Below are 17,991 nucleotides of genomic sequence, written 5' to 3' on the forward strand. Positions count from 1 at the left end.
AGGGAAAGCAAAATGGCAGAGAATCTGCTCAAACCCAATGGCTTATGAGTTGTTAAGGGATTCCTTAGCTTTAATGATTACTTAAGGGCTCAGCCAGCTGTTTCTGGTGTAACAAGATGAAGGAGGTGGCATTCAGGAATCTGAAAATCAGTGAGAATTTAAAAGGAGTTTTTTCTGTGCTCCCCTAAAGTAGAAAAGAGTATCAGCTCTGTGACATACTTGAGTAGGTCAATTTATTATACTTTTGAGAAAGCAAGGAGAGATTGCCAAAAGAACTTGAATTCCAGTATTGAACCATATGGTCTGTGGTCTTTGAATCACCCAATCTACTCTCAATCTCAACAGTCACAGCAACAACAACATCAAGTTTTGAAAAATAGTTTAGTTGGTATTATTTCTACATTTTGCAACTTGTTTGGAGAACCACAGGAGAAGTAGCACATAGAAGAGAATTCTGTAAGTGAATGAATATGGAAATTCAACAGCTCCCAGGAGCTATGTGGATGGGGATCATATTTTGAAGAAAAAGTAAAAACAGAACACTGTTACAGTGCATTATGAAAGATTTGAGCATGAAGATAAGGATCACTGAATTTGAAGGCTGAGTTCTCTCCACAGATTATAATTGTTTCTTCTTGCTACTCAGATAAATTAGTCCCTGCACTTGCTTAGGAATGTGCATTTGCTTCTTATTTCTTTGCTAATATTGCAAGCTCACACAATAAGAAGACAAAGACTTTGTCCTACAATGAATACTTGGCAGAAGTTCTTTCTGAATGTCACGCCAACATGAAGCTTAGAGAAGTTCCCTAATTCAGTTTTACTTCTCTTTATGTGAACTGAAAACAAGAAGCTCCACAAAAGGCAAAGTCAGACGGTAGCCAGTAGGCAATGAAAACAATTATCTTCTGAATTAGCATCAAGTTTGTGAACAGAGTACAGTATGAACATGAAAGAAATTTTCATCCTTCTACTGAATCTGTATTTGGTCTTCAGTGTCCCAGCTGTTCGAGGTGAGTTTAAAACTTATATTCTCTTTTATCCTTCCATTACTGCCCAACTTTTTGCATCTGTCTCTTTCCTTCAGCTAATGCTCTTCCTCATTTTCTGTTTGCTCTTCTGCTTCGTTCTGCCACCATCTTCTGTGCTGTAGGACAACACAGATCTTGAGCAAAAGCAGTGTGTAGAAGATGCGTGTGCAGAAAAATCAGCTGTATGGAGGTGGTATGGACAGGTGAAATGCTGGATAAAGGAATGAGCTGAACAAACTAACTGTTTAATAAGTGAATACAAGGGAGGATTAGATCCTGATAGGGAAAACAGGAAAATGAAGGACTGTGATCATAGTTTAAAGGGGTAGAGACAAATGGACAGATACAAGATGAGGATGTATGGGCTACTAACAGTAGCATCCAGATGACCTGATTTACTTCTTGTGGAATTGCTAACAGGTAAAGAGACCATCTGACATATGCACTGCTTGTGTTTTTGTGTTTGTTGTCTTTCCTCTTCTGAAGAAATGAGAGGTCCTTGCCTTGCCTTACCTTGCCTTTCCTTGCCTTGCCTTTTCCTTTCCTTGCCTTTCCTTTTCCTTTCCTTGCCTTTCCTTTTCTTGCCTTTCCTTGCCTTGCCTTTCCTTTTCCTTTCCTTTTCCTTTCCTTGCCTTCCCTTGCCTTCCCTTTCCTTTCCTTTTCCCTTTCCTTTTCCCTTTCCTTTACTTTTTTTCTCTCTTTCTTCCTCTCTTTCCTCTCTTTTTTTTTGTTTTAAATTTATTTCTTTTCCTTCTTTTCTTTCTTGCCCTTTCTTTTCTCTATCTCTCTTTCTTCTCTTCCCTTTAATCTAACTTGATTTAACAAAGCTAGGAATGGGAAGTGTCTCCTTATATCACCCAGTGCCCCATGTCTGCATCAAGACTAAGAGTGTACCCATCCTAAACATATTAGAATACAAGTGTTTTCAGAAGGTGTCAGAAATCTACCTTTTCCAAGACACATGCCAATGCCTGATGCCCCAGTATCCGGGGGAGTTATGCACCTGAGCCAGTGTCAATTACAGAACATCTCCCTTTGAGTTCTCTGAAAGAAAATGTACTTACATTGTACGTCAGACTCATCTCTTGGCATTCCAAACTTTAGCCCTTTCAGACCACCTCTTCCTATGAGGCATGTTCCGTTTTATTGTTATGCAAGGAATGCCATAGAACTTACTTTGTACTGGTTTTTCACAGAAAATCAAAGTAAGGTCCTTCTTATGCCTGCTAGCTCAGACATCATCGTGCTTTTCTGATGTTTTTTCCTCTAAAAAGCCCCTCAACAAAGCCAATAGTAGTTCTCATCCAGAAAAAAATATCTGAGAGGGCACACTCATCTTTGCATGCTGCCACCTGTATTTTCCCACTTCACAGTTGTGAGGTCAAAAAAAAACCAAATCAAACCAAAAGTTAGCTCTGATGAAAGGTCTGGCCATTTCTGGTTCATAGATCTAGTTCCAACAAATTAGTCTGGGCATTCTTCTGAGTTATAACAAGATTATTCCCAGATCATCTAACTTTTAAAAATAGCTTCCTAGTATTATTAGCTTCATTAGGAGGTTAGTGGCAAAGAAGTTCCATACAGTAACACTCTATGATGTGCCTACAGACCATGGTATCTGTTAATCCCTGGAAACAGTCAGTGTTGGAAAAGTGGTACCTTGGCTAGAACTATGTGCCTTGCAGGCACAAAGGTCTCACTCACACTGTTGTGACTTGTAGCTTTGTTTGGGCACTTTGTGTTTAGTGGAGATACGCAGAATGGCCACAACTCTGTACATATTTTCTCTGAGACCCATTTTCTGGGGCCATGAAGAGATTACGAGATTACTGTTATCAATGCCTGCCCCATTCTGTTGGCAGAATCACTGTACCTGATGTTATCTCTCACTATTTGCATTTGTAACTACTACATCTTTTTTTTTCTTTTTTTTTTTTTTTTTTTTTTTTTCTCAGAGAGCGTCCCTATGCAGAGCCTGAACTGCTACAATGACTACTACTCACAGCTGACATGCACTTGGATGGAGCATTCCGAGGCTCATGCCCTCGTTGGTATGATTCTTTACCAAAGGGATAATATTATAATGTAAGTACCTGAAATGTGCTGTGAGGATGAAAGTCCAAAGGGAGTCCTGGGGAGCAGCAATCAGGTTTTCAGAAAGCATGACCATCTCTTTCTGTCACTGGGCTGAAGTAAAAGTTGTGCCCGATTCTGAGGCCTCTTCAAGGTAAAGAGGAATTACTAAGGTGTGCTACCAGAGTTATTTTTCTTTTACAATTATCTTCCCATAATTTTGTTGTGTGATCACAGGCATGAAAGAAGATGGGGCATATAGGTTGCTACTACTGAGGTGGAGAAGACGGTGGTGTCAGAACAAGTTTGAGCCTGAGTGTTTTTCATAAATATAAAAGGGAGGAGATGTTCCCTCTGTTATGTTGTACATCTAGGAATATCACTGAGAGTATGGGCTTGATAACTTCTGAAAAACATGTATAAGCTGTGTGTTTGTGAGGCAGAGAAGACTGGTGAGTTCATCTGTGCTATCACTTTTCCTCCCAGAGATACTGGTCTGTTTCTGACAATATCTTTCTGTTACATGTTTCCTTATGAAAACCAAACTGAGTCACCAGATTGGATCAGTTGTGAGGATAAGAAAGAACAAAAAGGAGGAATAGTCAAGGGAGAGAAGTCAAAGCTGGAAAGCTGAGAAGAAAATGAATTAGAGTCTGGGGTTACAGAAAGGAAAGAAAAGCAAAAGTACTCTTGATTTCATAATAAAGAAGAGAGAATTAATAGACCTACAGGCAGCTGAAATCAGGGGAAGGTCTTTGGAACATGACCTTAAAGCTAATACTCCTGGGAAAAGAGGATATAAAATTACTTGGGCCTTTGGGGGATTTTCTGGAACACTGTTATATGATGGAGTGTGTGGATCACACAGAAAACATGACTGAAATGAACTAATTGGACAAGCAGGTATTAAGTGTGGGCAGTCACATAGCTGAAACCAAAGTGGCCAAAGATTAAATAATAATTAAATAAAGTCAGCTCATAGATGAAGAATAACTGACTAAATCCCAAATGGTAAAGTAATGCTGGTGAACAGACAGAAATATCTTTCAGAACTTAATATCCCTTGGGCTGACTCTTTTGCTTAAGGGTACACACACACACACACATATGGTCAGTCTCACCCATACTTCAGGAATACCCTTGGTTTACTTGATAATACCCAGCTTTTAAAAATAACAATAGGGCTGAATAATGCTTGCTGACATATAGTTGGCTAGGAGACACCATCTTATTCTGGGATACAGTATTTGGCTTTAGATATTTGCATCTTAATATTTCTCATCTGAACTGGAACAATATAATATACTGGGCATGAAGCCAAAAGCACAAACAAAATTCCAGAGGGTACAAAAAGAAGAACACATCTCTCCAGCAGCTCAGGCTGCATCAAGCACACAAAGCTTATCCTCTCCTGTCTAGTTTAAAATATTGATTCTAATTTCATTATGCTCTTTGGCCTGGAGAAAGGCTATCTAAAAGGATGATTAACATTCTGGATAAAATCTTTAATGAATATCTAAGGACCGTGGGCAGAACAGAACTACTAAGGATACAGAAATAAATTTTGGTTGGAGAAATATTTTTAAGCATCTTACTGGGACTGCAAAATGAATGTCTTCAGGAAGCTCAGGATCATCAGAAACTTTTCTGCCTTTCACTCTGAGTAGAAGATGCATTTCCACAACATTATTTTCCATCATACTGTTTCTGACATAAAAGATAGGAGATTGTGCAGAATTAGGTTGAAAACTAACAAAAATAGACTGGTGTCAAAACATAACATTCTGCTGCTTGATTTTGAAATAGGAAGGCATTTGACAAAAATTCTGATGTTCAACATATTTGTTATATTAACTGATGCAAAACAGGACTGATAAATATAGTGAGACAAGGATATAAGTGTCCGAGTAAATTATAGATTTATGAAATAAAGTAGAGTGGGATGAAACTGGTTTTGGGCATTTTATTTTGCATTAGCTATAGGTCTCCAAATCATGTCTTTATGGACTGCTTTCTCTGTACACAGGGAGAATAAAGAGATGCTTTGCAGACGCCAGACAGAAAATGACTTACATGAGACTCCAGACTCCTATGTGCTCTGGGTTTGTCACAATACTACAGACAGTTTTGGAATAGGGGTAGATGATATTTACAGCTTCAAACCTAACAAGATTCTTCAAGCAGAACTAAATGTTGATCTTTTCCAAAATGGTAAGTATTAAGCACGAAATTCACATTTTCCAATGAATTTTAGGGATCTTTGATAATGTATATGCCATTCAGTCAGGAAATGAATTTCACTTTTATTGTGAAAAGTGCCAGAGTTCCACATTGAGAGGATGGGTCAGGGAGAGAAGAAGTCAAGTTTCTGGGACCAGTTGGACCTGCAAAGGGGACTCAAGCAGAATATACTTGGTGTGGCAAGGATAAGATGCTCCAGAAATGGGGAAGCTGACCTAGGCATTTTCTTCCTCTCTTCATGTGCCTCTCCTCAACTATCTCCTCTCATGGGCTGCACCTTTATCTTCCAGTTCAGACCCTCCCACCTCAAAACCTCTCAGTCAGCTTGATTTCAGGAGATTTCTTGCTAACCTGGAAAGCAGCTGATGGAAGCCAAGGGCTGGGCAATGCCCTGGAATATGAAGTCACTTACAAGCGGGAGTGGGAGTCCTGGGAGGTAAGAGCAGAGGAGCCGGGCTGCCCCAGTTTGGGCTGCACAACTTTTGGGTGGTTGAGGGCCTGTGGTAAAAGTTGTGCAAATGAATGGCCTTCCTGTTCTCAGGCACTATGAGAAGATGTAACAAATGTTTTTTCAGGCCAGGCAGAAGGGGCTTTCTTTGTGCTTGCAAGTGAATTGCCCAGTGAAATACCATTTGTCGTGAAATTAATGTAAAGATCTGTTCTCCAATTAAACCTCCTCTACACTCGGGTTTCAATTGGAATTTATTTTGCCCTGAATCCCTCCCAGATGGATTTAAATCATGTTCCAACAGGAACCTGTGGGCGCTTGTGGGAAAATGGTGAAATACATTTGAGGCTGCTCCTCCTTTCAGAAACATAGAATCATAGAATCATAGAATCATAGAATCATAGAATCAGCTGGGTTGGAAGGGACCTCTGAGATCATCAAGTCCAACCCTTGATCCACTACCGCTGCAGTTACCAGACCATGGCACTGAGTGCCACATCCAGTCTCTTTTTAAATATCTCCAGGGACAGAGAATCCACCACTTCCTTGGGCAGCCCATTCCAATGTCTGATCACCCTCTCAGTAAAGAAATTCTTTCTAATGTCCAACCTAAACCTCCCCTGGCACAACTTGAGACCGTGCCCTCTTGTCTTGCTGATAGCTGCCTGGGAAAAGAGACCAACCCCCACCTGGCTGCAACCTCCTTTCAGGTAGTTGCAGAGAGTGATGAGGTTTGCTTTGCTCTTTCTTTTAGTTTTTAGGAATCCATAGCCTTTACCCTACCTTTCCCTTACATCTGCAGATGTTTCTGTTCTGTATCTGTCAGCCTGTTCTTTAATTTTTAAGAGAGGTATCCTGGCCAGATTCCTGCAAAGTTCTACACTGAGCAGTGTGGTGAAATTGTGCAGCTGGCACTGAAGATAACCAGAGCGCTGCAAGCTACAGCAGCTGTCCCACCTGCTGGAGTAGATTCTGCCTGACAGTGCCTGTGCCTCTCTCTTCTTTGCATCATGCATGCTGAATCCCTTTTAGCATGGGAGCAAGGGGTGCTGCACACGTGCATTGACCACCACATACGTGGGACTACTGGGAGAAGTGGCCTAGCATCACCTCCCCTCACTCTTTCCCTGCCTCGTCTCCACCCTTCTTCTCCATTCCCAGTTCCCCAATTTACTCCCCCCTCTCTCCCCCTCCTTTCCCCCCACAACAGAAAGCTGTCTCGCTCTTTCTCTCCAACACCACACGTTGCCATCTCAGTCACAAGGACCTTGTCCCGGGGAGCAGCTACGTTGCCCGTCTGCGAGCCAGGCCGGGGAGGGACAGTGGCTTCTCTGGGCAGTACAGCGAGTGGAGCACGGAGGTGTCGTGGAAGACCCCTGAAGGTAACATAATGTTAAATGGAGTGGGGCCATGCAGGGCTGGAAGTGCTGGCTGAGAAGCCAGACCTTTCCTGTGGCTTGGCTTGCCCTCATCTTTTCTGTAGGAGGCCTTCAGCCCAGGAACCTTCGCTGCCTCTTCAATGGTGCAGATAGCCTGACGTGCAGCTGGGAAGTGAGGAAAGCAATCGTCACCTCTGTCCTCTTTGGGCTGTTCTTCCGGGCCACTCCAGCATCAGTGTACGTGCTCTGCCCGTGGCAGTGTAGCTGCACCTCTCCCATGGAGCTTCTGCTCGGTCCCATTCCCTCTGATCTCAGTTCAACCTATTTTTCTCCCCTCAGAGAAGAGGAGTGCTCTTCTCTACATGAGAAGGCTTTGCCCAACAGCCTGTATGTAGTCCAGAGCTGTGAGATCCCTGTGAGCAACTCCACCAGTCAGAGCCAGTATCATGTGTCTGTCCGGGCCAAGACAGAGGAGAAACTCATTGAAGCTTACAAGAACAGTGAGTTCTGGTTGTGTTGTTTCTTACTTCTCTTCTTTGTTTCTTGGAGAGATGCCTGGATGGGTAAGTGGGGCTGAGGACAGCAGTGGTGAGGAAAAGTGTGTGAGAAGAGGACGAGGTGAGGACTGATGGATAAAGGAACTGGATGCTGCATCAATCAGAGGTCTGGGGGAGGTGGCTTTTAGGTGTGGACTTCCTCAGTGGCACGTGTTACTCTGAGGAAGGTGGCAGTGGTGGAAAGTGCTGTGCATAAATTGTGACCCAGAGCTCCTCAGTGAGTGATCTCTGACTTCTCTGTGACTGATCGTCATGGGTGTCCCGGGTGACAGGGAGCTGTGGTGAGATGTGTCTGTGGGGAGAAATCACTATGTGACTTCTTAAGAAGCCAGGGGAGCTCTTGTAGGTTTGTGCAGTGGCTCCTGGAACACTGGCTGAGGTAGGACTTCTCTGTAGACATGCCAGGTGGATCATCTTGACTTGCATGTATCTGGAGGTATTGGTACTGCTTTACACAGATTAAAGCTGTTAGAGCTGTTAGAGCTGTGCAGTGGGTGAAAATATAAGGTAATATCTCTGGGGATATCTGAAATATCTCTGGGAAGCTGAACATCTCTGGGAATGTGGTGAACCAGTACAGATGTTTCAAATATTGCTTTACTTCTTTTCCATATATGGGGAGTGCTGTCAATATTAGCAGATACGGATTTTCTATTATTTAATGGTCTACTGCTTTATTGTGTTTGACTAGAAAAGGAAGATGCAGGGAATTAAGAAGTTTTAAAAAGCCAAAACTTTTTTATACTGCAGTCTCTGGAGACTGCTCACAGTGGTAAAAGGGCATGCTGGACCAGTGAGTCCTCTGAGATATTCTGTGTCTTTCAGTTAAGGTGCTGCCACCTGCAAATGTGTCAGTAACAATGACAGAGAACCGAGAGTATGAACTGAGGTGGATAAAACATACTTTGGCATATAGCTTCATAACACAGAGATATGAAGTCGAGTACTGGAAAAACAACCAATACGAAAAGGTAAGTCTTAGGAAGTGCAGGAGTCACGGATTTCTCTTTGCTGGGCAAATGGGAAGACAGTTCCTCTCACCTCTGTCATTTGTGCTTCTTTCTTTTCCTCAGACTCTCCAGAAATTACATATCAGCAATGATGAACCTCCCTTCATCTTCACCCTGCAGATGCTGGCATCATCTACAGAATACAGGGGGAAAATGCGTGCAAGGGTGAATACACCTCTGGATTATGAGGGACCTTGGAGTGAATGGAGTGAGGAGTTCACTTGGAAGACAGAGAATGGTACTTTTCTTGTAGGATTCTTCTATACGGTGTAGTGGACTGTTAATGGCTGAAATGCCTCTACTGAAAAATAACATTTTTCTCAGCTAGAGCTGAGGTTTGGTCCCAGCTATGAGTGAGCTGTAGGGTTGCTTAACAAGGCAGCTGTTGTGTGGGCATCCTTGCAGTTCAGCAGCAATGCTAACGGAAGAGGTGAGCAGGAATGACCTTTTATGGTTCTTTCCTACTTCCCTTCACAAGGTGACTACAACCAACAGTAAAGGCTTCCACGAGGACAATCAAGCTAAGATCTTGCCCAGAAGATCATCCTTGTTTCCCGAAGACAGAATATAAGCCACCATGGTTTTAAATTTGCACAGTGACTAAAGGGCTGCATAAACCACACAGCAGAGTCTACTGGAGATGGGAAGATGTACATGGTGTTGTTTCTTCTAGACTTGCAGGCAAAATCTATGATATCAGGACTGTCTTGTGCCCAGAGTAATATGATTTTACATTAATTGTCCTGAGGAAGCTTGTAGTGGTAAGACAGCAGGAAAATTTTGATGAGTGTACTCTGGATGAAATTGGTCCATTGTTGGCGATCACTTGTGGCCATTAGCAGAGGAAGGTCTTAGCAAATCTCTGAGACCTCATCTTTTCAGGAATCTGCACAGTAAGGTGACCTAAGATGCCTGAAGACATGCCTGTTGTTCATGGTGGAGAAAGGTACCTAACCATCTTTTATTAGCATAAATTATGTACTCTGATGTCAGTAAAAATTTAAAAAAAAACTTCAGTAAAAGAAACTATGAACTCCTTTGGTCGGTAAGCTGTTCAGGCTGTGTTTGATCTCTGTCACTTTGGAATGTATCCAACAGTTTGAAGGCCTCATGATCCTAACCTGTGTCATGCCACCTGATCTGCTTGCATGAAGAGTGACCAGAGTGAAAAACTCATGAAGAGTGACCAGAGCGAAAAACCTGTTACAAGAAGCAAACACTCAGCAGGCTGATACCTATCTCTCTCTTCTCTGTTCCAGTTCTGCCACCAGTGCTTCTCCCAATGATGCTGCCAATTCTCATCCTCACTTTGCTAATGGCTGCTTACTGCAGCTATAAGTATTTCCTCAGGTAGGCTTGTGCTGTGAGGTTTAGAAGATGTAGCAGCATGTTGGGCCTGTGGGTGACATAAAGGCTATGGCACTGCTTGTCCCCTAAGAGAGAGAGAGGTTCCTGAGCAGATGAGCCCTGGTGTGCAATGTGCAGCCTTGTGAGTGAGTGTGCAAGATGAAGGAGGGGCAGTGGTGTGCCAGGGCCTTGGTGATGCTTCCCTGTGATGAGCAGCACAGGGTGTGGGGCTTTCTGGCTGCAGCCAAACTGAGAAAGCAAGTCCTGAAACTCTGTGTTGTTGTTGCAGGAGGAAGCAAATGTGGGAGGAAAAGATTCCAAACCCCAGCAAGAGTCTCCTGATCCAGAGCTACCTGCAGGTGAGAAGGAACCGTACCTTGAAGGGTTCATTATTTCTCTCTCCTTTTATGGATTTTCAGTAATGTTAAGAGCTCTTGTCTCCTAGTCCACATTGAGCAGGTATTTTTCGTTAGTTTTTTCCTCACTTTTAGGATCAATTTGGTTGTATTCAACGTAACTAAGTTCTTACATTGATACTAGCAGCTCATCAGTAAGAAAGTGTGCTTGAAATCAATCTAGAAAATTTTCAATACTTCAAAATTTTAACTGGCAGAAATAACCTCATGTCCTAACATTGACTAGCACCCAGGCAGCAGGGACTTCCCCAGGCTCTGAAGACTTTTGGTAGATGATCAAGAGAGGTCCTGCCATAACATCTGTTACCTCCTCCAGTATTCTCAGGTGAATCCCATCAGGCCCCATGTCCTTGTGAATATTCATCTGATACATCTGGTCCTTTCAAGCAGAATTCACAGGTGGAAACTCACTGTCCCCACATTCATGATCCTCTGTTTTAAGGTACCAGAGAGCCTGATATTATGAAAGAGTGAGGCAAAAAACACACTTAATGTCTCTGCTTTTTCTTCACCCAGTGAAGTGACCATAGAATCATAGAATGGTTTGGGTTGGAAAGGACCTTAAAAAAAATAAATATCCAACCCTGATGCAGAGACAGGGATACCTCCCACTTGACTGGATTGCACAAGGCTTCATCCAACCTGGCCTTAAACACTTCCAGGGAGGGGGCATCCACAACCTACCTAGGCAACCTCTAATATTTTGCCTAGACTGGCTCTTGCTACTACCACATGTAGAAAAGCTCTTCTTGCTTGATACGACACTAGTCAGGTTCTACTGTAACTAAGCTTTGGTGTTTTATGTTTTCTCCCTGAGCATAAGAACCATGACTCTGTAATCTTCCTGCAAAGCCTGACCTTGTTTCCCGAGAGCTTGTAATTTCTTTTTCCTCTTGAACTTCAGAAAGAGTTCCCTGTTCAGCCAAGTTGTCTACCCTGCTTGGTTGACTTATGACACACTGGAGTTGGCTGATGCTGTGCTTTTAAAAGGTGATTCTTAAAGAATGACCAACATTCATAGACCCTCAAGTCCTCAAAAGCAGATTCCCAGGGAACACTACAAAGTACCTCCCTGAATAGCTTGAAGTTTGCTCTCGTGAAATCACAGGTAGCAACTCCACTGTCCTTTTTTTTCATGACTTAAAATTGTAAACTCAACCATTCTACAACCACTGTGGCCAAGACAGCCACCCAGCATCGCATCTCCCCCCTCTTCTTCTCTGTTCACAAATAAAAAGCACTTGTAGGTAGGTCAGTGGTAAGGGAATACAAGTTTGAAGTAATCATCATCTGGAGGACAGAATGCATCATCTGGTCACTTAGGGAAGCTCTACCCCTATTGCCAGAAGCTGTAGTCTCTTTTATTCGTATAGTTCTTGATCCTACTCCCAGAGAGACACTGCTATTTTGTCATGTCTGCCTTTTTTTTTTTTTTTTATTTTCAGAAAGTACATTTAGGAAACTGGCCAACAAGCAGCCAGATGGACTTCAACAAATGCAACCTTCCAGAGAAGATGGAGCAGGCTAGCTTCCTCCAAGTTGAGGACAGGTGAGTGAACAGCAGATTATAGTAACAATGTGGATTATGGTCTCAAATTGCTCCCTGAGTCATGACAGGATATAGTCTAATGTTTTGTCACTAAAAAAACTGTACAGGCTGCTTTTGAGAAAGGAATGCTTTTTTTTTTTTTTTTTTTTTTTTTTTTTTTTTTTGCTATCTTGGTTAGTCTGCTTCTCCAAGGAAGATTCCTTCTAACCCTGTGTGTATCTATGTGTGTTTTCAACTAAGTTTATTATCAGTTTAATGTTTACCACAATAATATCTCTCATGAGAAACTTTTAATTATCCCACATTCAGGCATACGAAGACTTTGGCAGAGTTTCTTGAAGGGCAAGCTACAAAGACAGATGGTTCTCCTGTTGCACTGGACCTACAGAACTCATACCATGCTTTAAATGAGCCAGAGCATAACCCAGCTGTCTGCTCCAGCCAGATTGCTGGGCGTTCCTTTCCTGTTTCAAGGAGAAACAGTATTGGTGCAAGTATTACTCCTAAGACAGCAATCCCTTGCTTTGCTTTCAATGGTCCCTACTTGTACAGCTCAACGATGTCTTCCCAGCCTGATACACATCAGGCCCTGGCAGTCGATCCAGTGGGAGCCCGTGAGAAATCAGTTTCCCTTCAGTATGTGACCCTCCCAAAAGAAGACTGCCCTCAAGAACAGCAAGGAGCAGGTCTTCAACAGCCCTTTCTGCTCCCAGATCAGAAGGAAATGGTTCAGCACCTTGGCAGTGAGGAAGGAGTCTCACTGACCCCACCTGCCTGTGGGAAAGGAAAGAATGTGAGAATGGAAGAGCAGAAATCTCCAAAAGCTCTCAGCTGTATCACGTCTCCTCAGCAGCACCCCTTGGAGTACATCACCACAGAGAAACTGGTGCTGCCATCAGCCAATGATTCCACACATCCGTCTCTTGTCACTGCTGAGGAGTTACCTTGTGACTCACAGGGGCCCCAGCCCGAAAAGGACCACTCTTGCCATGAGTTTTCTCCTGGGGAAACTGGTGTCGTGGTCCCAGTTTCAGGTCAAGGACCAACTTCTTCTGAATTTTACCTGGATACATTTGGAAACTATCTTACTGTCCCCTTAGGTGTCCATGGACATTCAGAACCCACAAAGATGTCTTTGCCTATCTCACAGAAGGGAGGTGATCTTCCTAGAAAGCAGCCTTTGTCAGAGGGTAACTTGGTGGTGTTAAACCCTGACAGCACTGAGCCAGTTTTCCTCTGCCAGGTTGGTGACTATTGCTTCCACAGCCTAAAATCCAGTGCAAAGATGGGTAGCAGTCAGGAAGATCATCAAATAAAGAAACCTTCTGAAGGCAAGACAACACCTAGGAAGCCTGTGTCTGATGAAGAATACATCACTGTCAAGGAAAAGGATGTATCAAAAATGCAGGCTATCCAGCTTTTCAAAAATCTGAAATCAGATGATTACTTTTCCTGGCAGCAGTCTTTGGGGATCACAGAAATCTGTTAAGTGGTCAGATATTAATGAATATCAAATCTAGAGGAAAGAGGTTGCAACTATCTGATGAAAATTAACCTTCAAACCTAGGAACAAGCAAGCACCAGTTCTCTTTTATAACCTCCAGTCCAACATATTGAAAGACTTGAAGTATTGTATACAATACTGTATAATAATATTCAGTATTGTATATTCATATATATATGAAGTATATTGAAGTAGCTCGGCATTCTTCTCAATGGTCTTCAGAGATTTGGCATGAAAAAGAATCCAAATATTGCCCTTTGGCGTTTTTCAAAATTTTTGGCTCATCCACAATGAACAGTTTGGTGTCCTCAAGATCCTGAGACAAATCACAGTCACCTTGCAAGAATACCAAGTTGCCCAAGGACAAACTCATGGCAGGAAATACAGAATTAACAGTGTGAAATGTTATCAGGCGACTGGCTTGGAAACCTTGTAAAGAAAACTTATATTCTTAAGAGCAATTTTGTTGAACTTTTATTTCTGTGTAAAATAGATGAGAGTCACCAAGGAGCTTTCATATCTACCATTCCAATACTGGCATGAAATAGGTATTGTCTAAGGTGAAAAAATTCCAGACAGTAATAGAAGGGTAAATAAAAAATGAAAAAGAGATTTTTAAGTCCTGTGAACTTTTCTCAGTGTAAAGGTCCAGTGTATCACAACATATTCTAAGAGTAAGAAGGTGATGTTACTGGGGTACATAAAGTAGGCTGTAGAGAGCTGTAGGGAAGGAGATACGTTGCTGAAAGGAAACCCAGTGACTTGTAAGGTGCAGTAATAGGAAGGGAATGGGACATCTAGCAGAAAATGACAGTCAAGAAATGTTGTGAAGGTGCACAAGTGTCTCCTCTTTATAAGTATTAAAGAACTACATGATATTCTTTTAAGTTAAATGACTATTTTTGCATAATATAATTAATCCAAACAATGTATTTTAGTCTTAGTGGTTTGAGTTTTTTCTGACTAATAAGATGTATTGAGAAAGAGAAGCCACTTGTCACCAGTTCTGCTGTAAAGAGAGTGGCGCAAGGTGAGAGCATTTGTTCAGAGCTGCCACTCTGTGATCAGTAAAAGGCTTTGGCTTCAGAACAGAAGGTGGGCTTACAGCTCTAAAAAAACAGGTTTCTTTTTCAAATATAAAATTTTTACTAAGAAAAAATATTCTTTCTTCCTATACATCTTTCCTTTCATATGTTAAGATAGTTTTGGTTGCTGCAACATTACTATTAGGTCATCTGATCAAGCTTCAACAAATTCTGTAGGTTCATCTATGTCACCTTTGAGGTAGGGAGTTTTCTCCTGACTTTGCTATATTATTTGACAGAGATAATGAGAAGGAATTTTGTGTATGTGCCAGCTGATTATTTCTGCTGCGTTAATGGGAGAGTGCTGATTCAGAAATTCAGTGGAATGCATCGTGTTTTCTCAGAATTAAATCTGTATAAATGCCATTTTAAATCAAAAAGGTGTGCAAATTCAGTTATATGTTCTTTTCAGCAAAAGGCAAGCAGCTGCAACCTCTGATAGAGAGTACTGATGAACACTTTAAGGGATTTTCTATTTAGTCCCTTTGTAATCAATGCATTTTTTTGTTAGTGTCTCCCTTGGCCTTTTAGGAGCAGCACAAGTAATTTCTTCCAGTCTGCATGAATGTGCTCTATCTAGGCAGGTACTGAAAGGGGATATTCAGATTCATCTGCAAATTTAGTACCTGGATTCATATCTAAGATATACATCACCTTGCTGTGCCTTGAATTAGTGGGATTTTAATAACCAAGAAAAATACTGAGTGGGAGAACTTTTACTCAGCTCAGCTGACTTTTGGATGAAGCCCATTTGCATTGTCATCAGTCCTCTAAGAGCTATCTGTTCCTTCTGTCCTGCTGCCCTTCACCGGGCATGTGCAGAGGCTGCTTTTGAAGGCAAGATGTACAGATACAAGAACACTTGGTATTACCCCTCAGAGCAGATACCATGACCTGAAGATACTTCAGGAGCCTAGAACTTGCAGATTAACGTGCCATGGTCAGGCTAGGGGAGCTGAACAGTAGTATTCTTTTTGTGACTATAGTGATTGTTTTGGGCAGAACAAGTTTATGCTCCAGTGACAACTTGTTCAGTATCCACCTGAGCATCATTAAATAAAATATATAGTGAACACAGGAAGCAGGGATCAGAACCTGTAGCTCTGCTGTACTTGTAGGAATCTGCTTCTTACTGGGTTACAGAATCAAAGCTTCCACAAACTTTGTGTGTTGATGATCCTATGAATCTTCCATTCTCTTCTGCATGAGCTACAGCTGCACTCAGGGATGGGAAAAAAGCATCTTAGATTTCTGTGGCCTGGTGGACCAAGATTTAGAAGCTGTTGTGAGACCTGGGTTTTCAGCTTCCTGATCATTAGCTTGAACCACAAAGTTACTGTGCACAAGGAGGTTGCTTGCTCCCTTGCCAAGTCCTAGAAACTGATATGCAGGAGAGGAGTCATCATTCTGATGATTCAGGAGCCAGTTATGACATGGTCCTCTTAGGACTTCCCACTAAGCAAGTTCCAGAACCTCAGATTGCATATCTGGGTGATGACTCAGCAATATTTCTTATGTGGTCAAAAAATAAAAGGTAGTCATCTCAATTAACACTGGAAACTACATTTTACAACTCTATTTACACTGAATATCCTGTTAAGAAATCATGGGAACTCTTTCTTTACTGTATGCTCAAACATCAAAGATTCTGCCTGTGTTTTCACAGCAGGCATTTTCCACTTTGTTGCTCTGAAATACTCAGTTTATTATTCCCTTCTCATAATCTTCCTCAACCAGAAATGTATTACCTGATTTTTCTTGGGTTTAAGGTAGTAAATACATTGTGACCTGAATAATTCTAATAAAGATCCATGCTGAACTAGTCTGTTGTTCTGCTTCTGCTAGATTGGGGGTTGTCTTTTATGTAAAGAGGGAAAATGAGTCTGAATGGTTTGCAATGGAAAGCCCCCCAAGGCCTCAGCAATAGCTGGAGATTTTCTGAGAACCCCGTATCTCTGCAGGGTAAGGGAGAACAAACCAAACTCATCCTGCCAGTCCCTTGGTAGTTTCTTGTGTGTTCAGTCAAACACAATTGTACACACAGTCTGATCCTCCTACAACTCCAAGGAATGATCTCTGCCTCTGCTCCTCAGTCCTTATATGCTTTTTCTACCCTCACTACAGAGCTGAAATTTCCATGCAAATAAACCCTGTGTGTCAAGTCCTCTATGTGGGGAGTAAGTAGTGCAATGACTTCATGCCTCCTTTGGCCCTTTTTAAGTCCTTCCAAGTGGCTGCCAGGATGCTGTGTGCTTCATCTTTGATCCTAACAACTCCTCATATGAAATGAATGTTTCACGGTGGCATTCACTGGGTGGACCCAGACTTCCCTGAAAACTTGCTCAACGTGAACTGGCTTGAGATCAAAAGCTTTGAAGATTCTTTGTGAAAAGCTTTGTAGATTCATTGTGTCTTTCCCAGTTTGTTGGTGGAGGAGCATACAGTCCTCTGTGTTGAAGGGAAATTTACTTTTTGTCTAGAAAAGAAGTTGTAAAGCTATCTGAAACAATCAGATAGCTATACCTATTCTCCTTTTAAAATTATTTTCAGCTCCTTGTTCACAGCATGCACATAAATCGCAAACTTTTGAGATGGGTACTTCCATACCTGCTGTAGTCTTGTACTTGTAACCTCTTTGTCCTTCTGCTGCATTCAGAGGTACATAGGATGTAGATGCACATTTTTGAGTTTATTTCATTCACTGCAGATAAATTATAGATTCATGATGCTGTTTCAGCACTTAGACAACCTACTCTTCCCTTCTACTTCCAGCAGAGACTGTAATATAGGAACATAAAACCAGCACATCAGGTCTGAATGATCGTTCCATTTTGCACAGTATTCTGTCACTGCCAATATTTGCAGTGAATGCTTAAAACCAGAATGTAGTAAACATGGAAATGTGTACAGCAAATAATTAAATCCTTAACTGATAAATTTACCTGGTATCTGGCCCAGAGCCTTCTTCAGTCAGACGATACATCTAAGCTGTTGTAGATAATATGTACTTAATGGCTCTGACCTTAGAGATTCAACTAATCCTTTCCTAAACCCACTTAACTTTTGGCTTCATAATGTCTGGCAGTAAATTATTAATCTATTTGCTTATAAATAAAAACATTCAAACAAAAAGCGCTCACATTTTCCTGAACTCATTTTGTGCCAATTGCATGATAAGTTGCTCCTTTGTTCTCATTCTAGGAGAAGTGATAAAATATTATTCCTTAATCACCACTTTCTTTCTGAGGTGCCACAAACTTCTGTCAAATCATCACTCAGTGGCTTCTTTTTCCAGGCTTTAGAATTCTACAGTCACTAGTCTCTCTTTTTGTAGACCCCATATTTCTGATA

The 17,991-nt window shown here is 41.8% G+C and overlaps 1 protein-coding gene across 5 annotated transcripts; it reads left to right on the top strand.

Annotated features, from left to right (window-relative positions):
* Positions 1-859: 859 nt before the first annotated feature.
* CSF2RB (colony stimulating factor 2 receptor subunit beta) lies at positions 860-16,459 on the top strand. Of its 5 annotated transcripts, XM_071729857.1 has the most exons (13): positions 860-1,013; positions 2,987-3,116; positions 5,131-5,315; positions 5,636-5,781; positions 7,004-7,175; positions 7,277-7,409; positions 7,512-7,672; positions 8,555-8,700; positions 8,803-8,977; positions 9,999-10,089; positions 10,376-10,445; positions 11,948-12,051; positions 12,361-16,459. In XM_071729857.1, the coding sequence occupies exons 1-13, from the start codon at positions 944-946 to the stop codon at positions 13,538-13,540; spliced, it is 2,763 nt and encodes a 920-aa protein (XP_071585958.1). In that variant the 5' UTR covers positions 860-943; the 3' UTR covers positions 13,541-16,459. The 5 variants fall into 5 exon arrangements, with proteins under 5 accessions (XP_071585958.1, XP_071585934.1, XP_071585939.1 ...); XM_071729833.1 differs by having other exon boundaries at positions 7,277-7,672; XM_071729838.1 differs by lacking the exon at positions 860-1,013 and adding an exon at positions 1,398-1,451 and having other exon boundaries at positions 7,277-7,672.
* Positions 16,460-17,991: the final 1,532 nt, after the last annotated feature.

This window comes from Heliangelus exortis, chromosome 1 (assembly GCF_036169615.1).
Source record: "Heliangelus exortis chromosome 1, bHelExo1.hap1, whole genome shotgun sequence".
NCBI lineage: Eukaryota > Metazoa > Chordata > Aves > Apodiformes > Trochilidae > Heliangelus > Heliangelus exortis.

What these genes read in the sequence shown, in the direction of transcription:
- CSF2RB (XM_071729833.1), top strand. Translation starts at nt 944, where the DNA reads ATGAACATGAAAGAAATTTTCATCCTTCTACTGAATCTGTATTTGGTC. An exon ending in GTCGTGGAAGACCCCTGAAG is followed by an intron (nt 7,176 to 7,276) that starts GTAACATAATGT and finishes TCTTTTCTGTAG; the next exon opens with GAGGCCTTCAGCCCAGGAAC. An exon ending in CACTTGGAAGACAGAGAATG is followed by an intron (nt 8,978 to 9,998) that starts GTACTTTTCTTG and finishes TCTCTGTTCCAG; the next exon opens with TTCTGCCACCAGTGCTTCTC.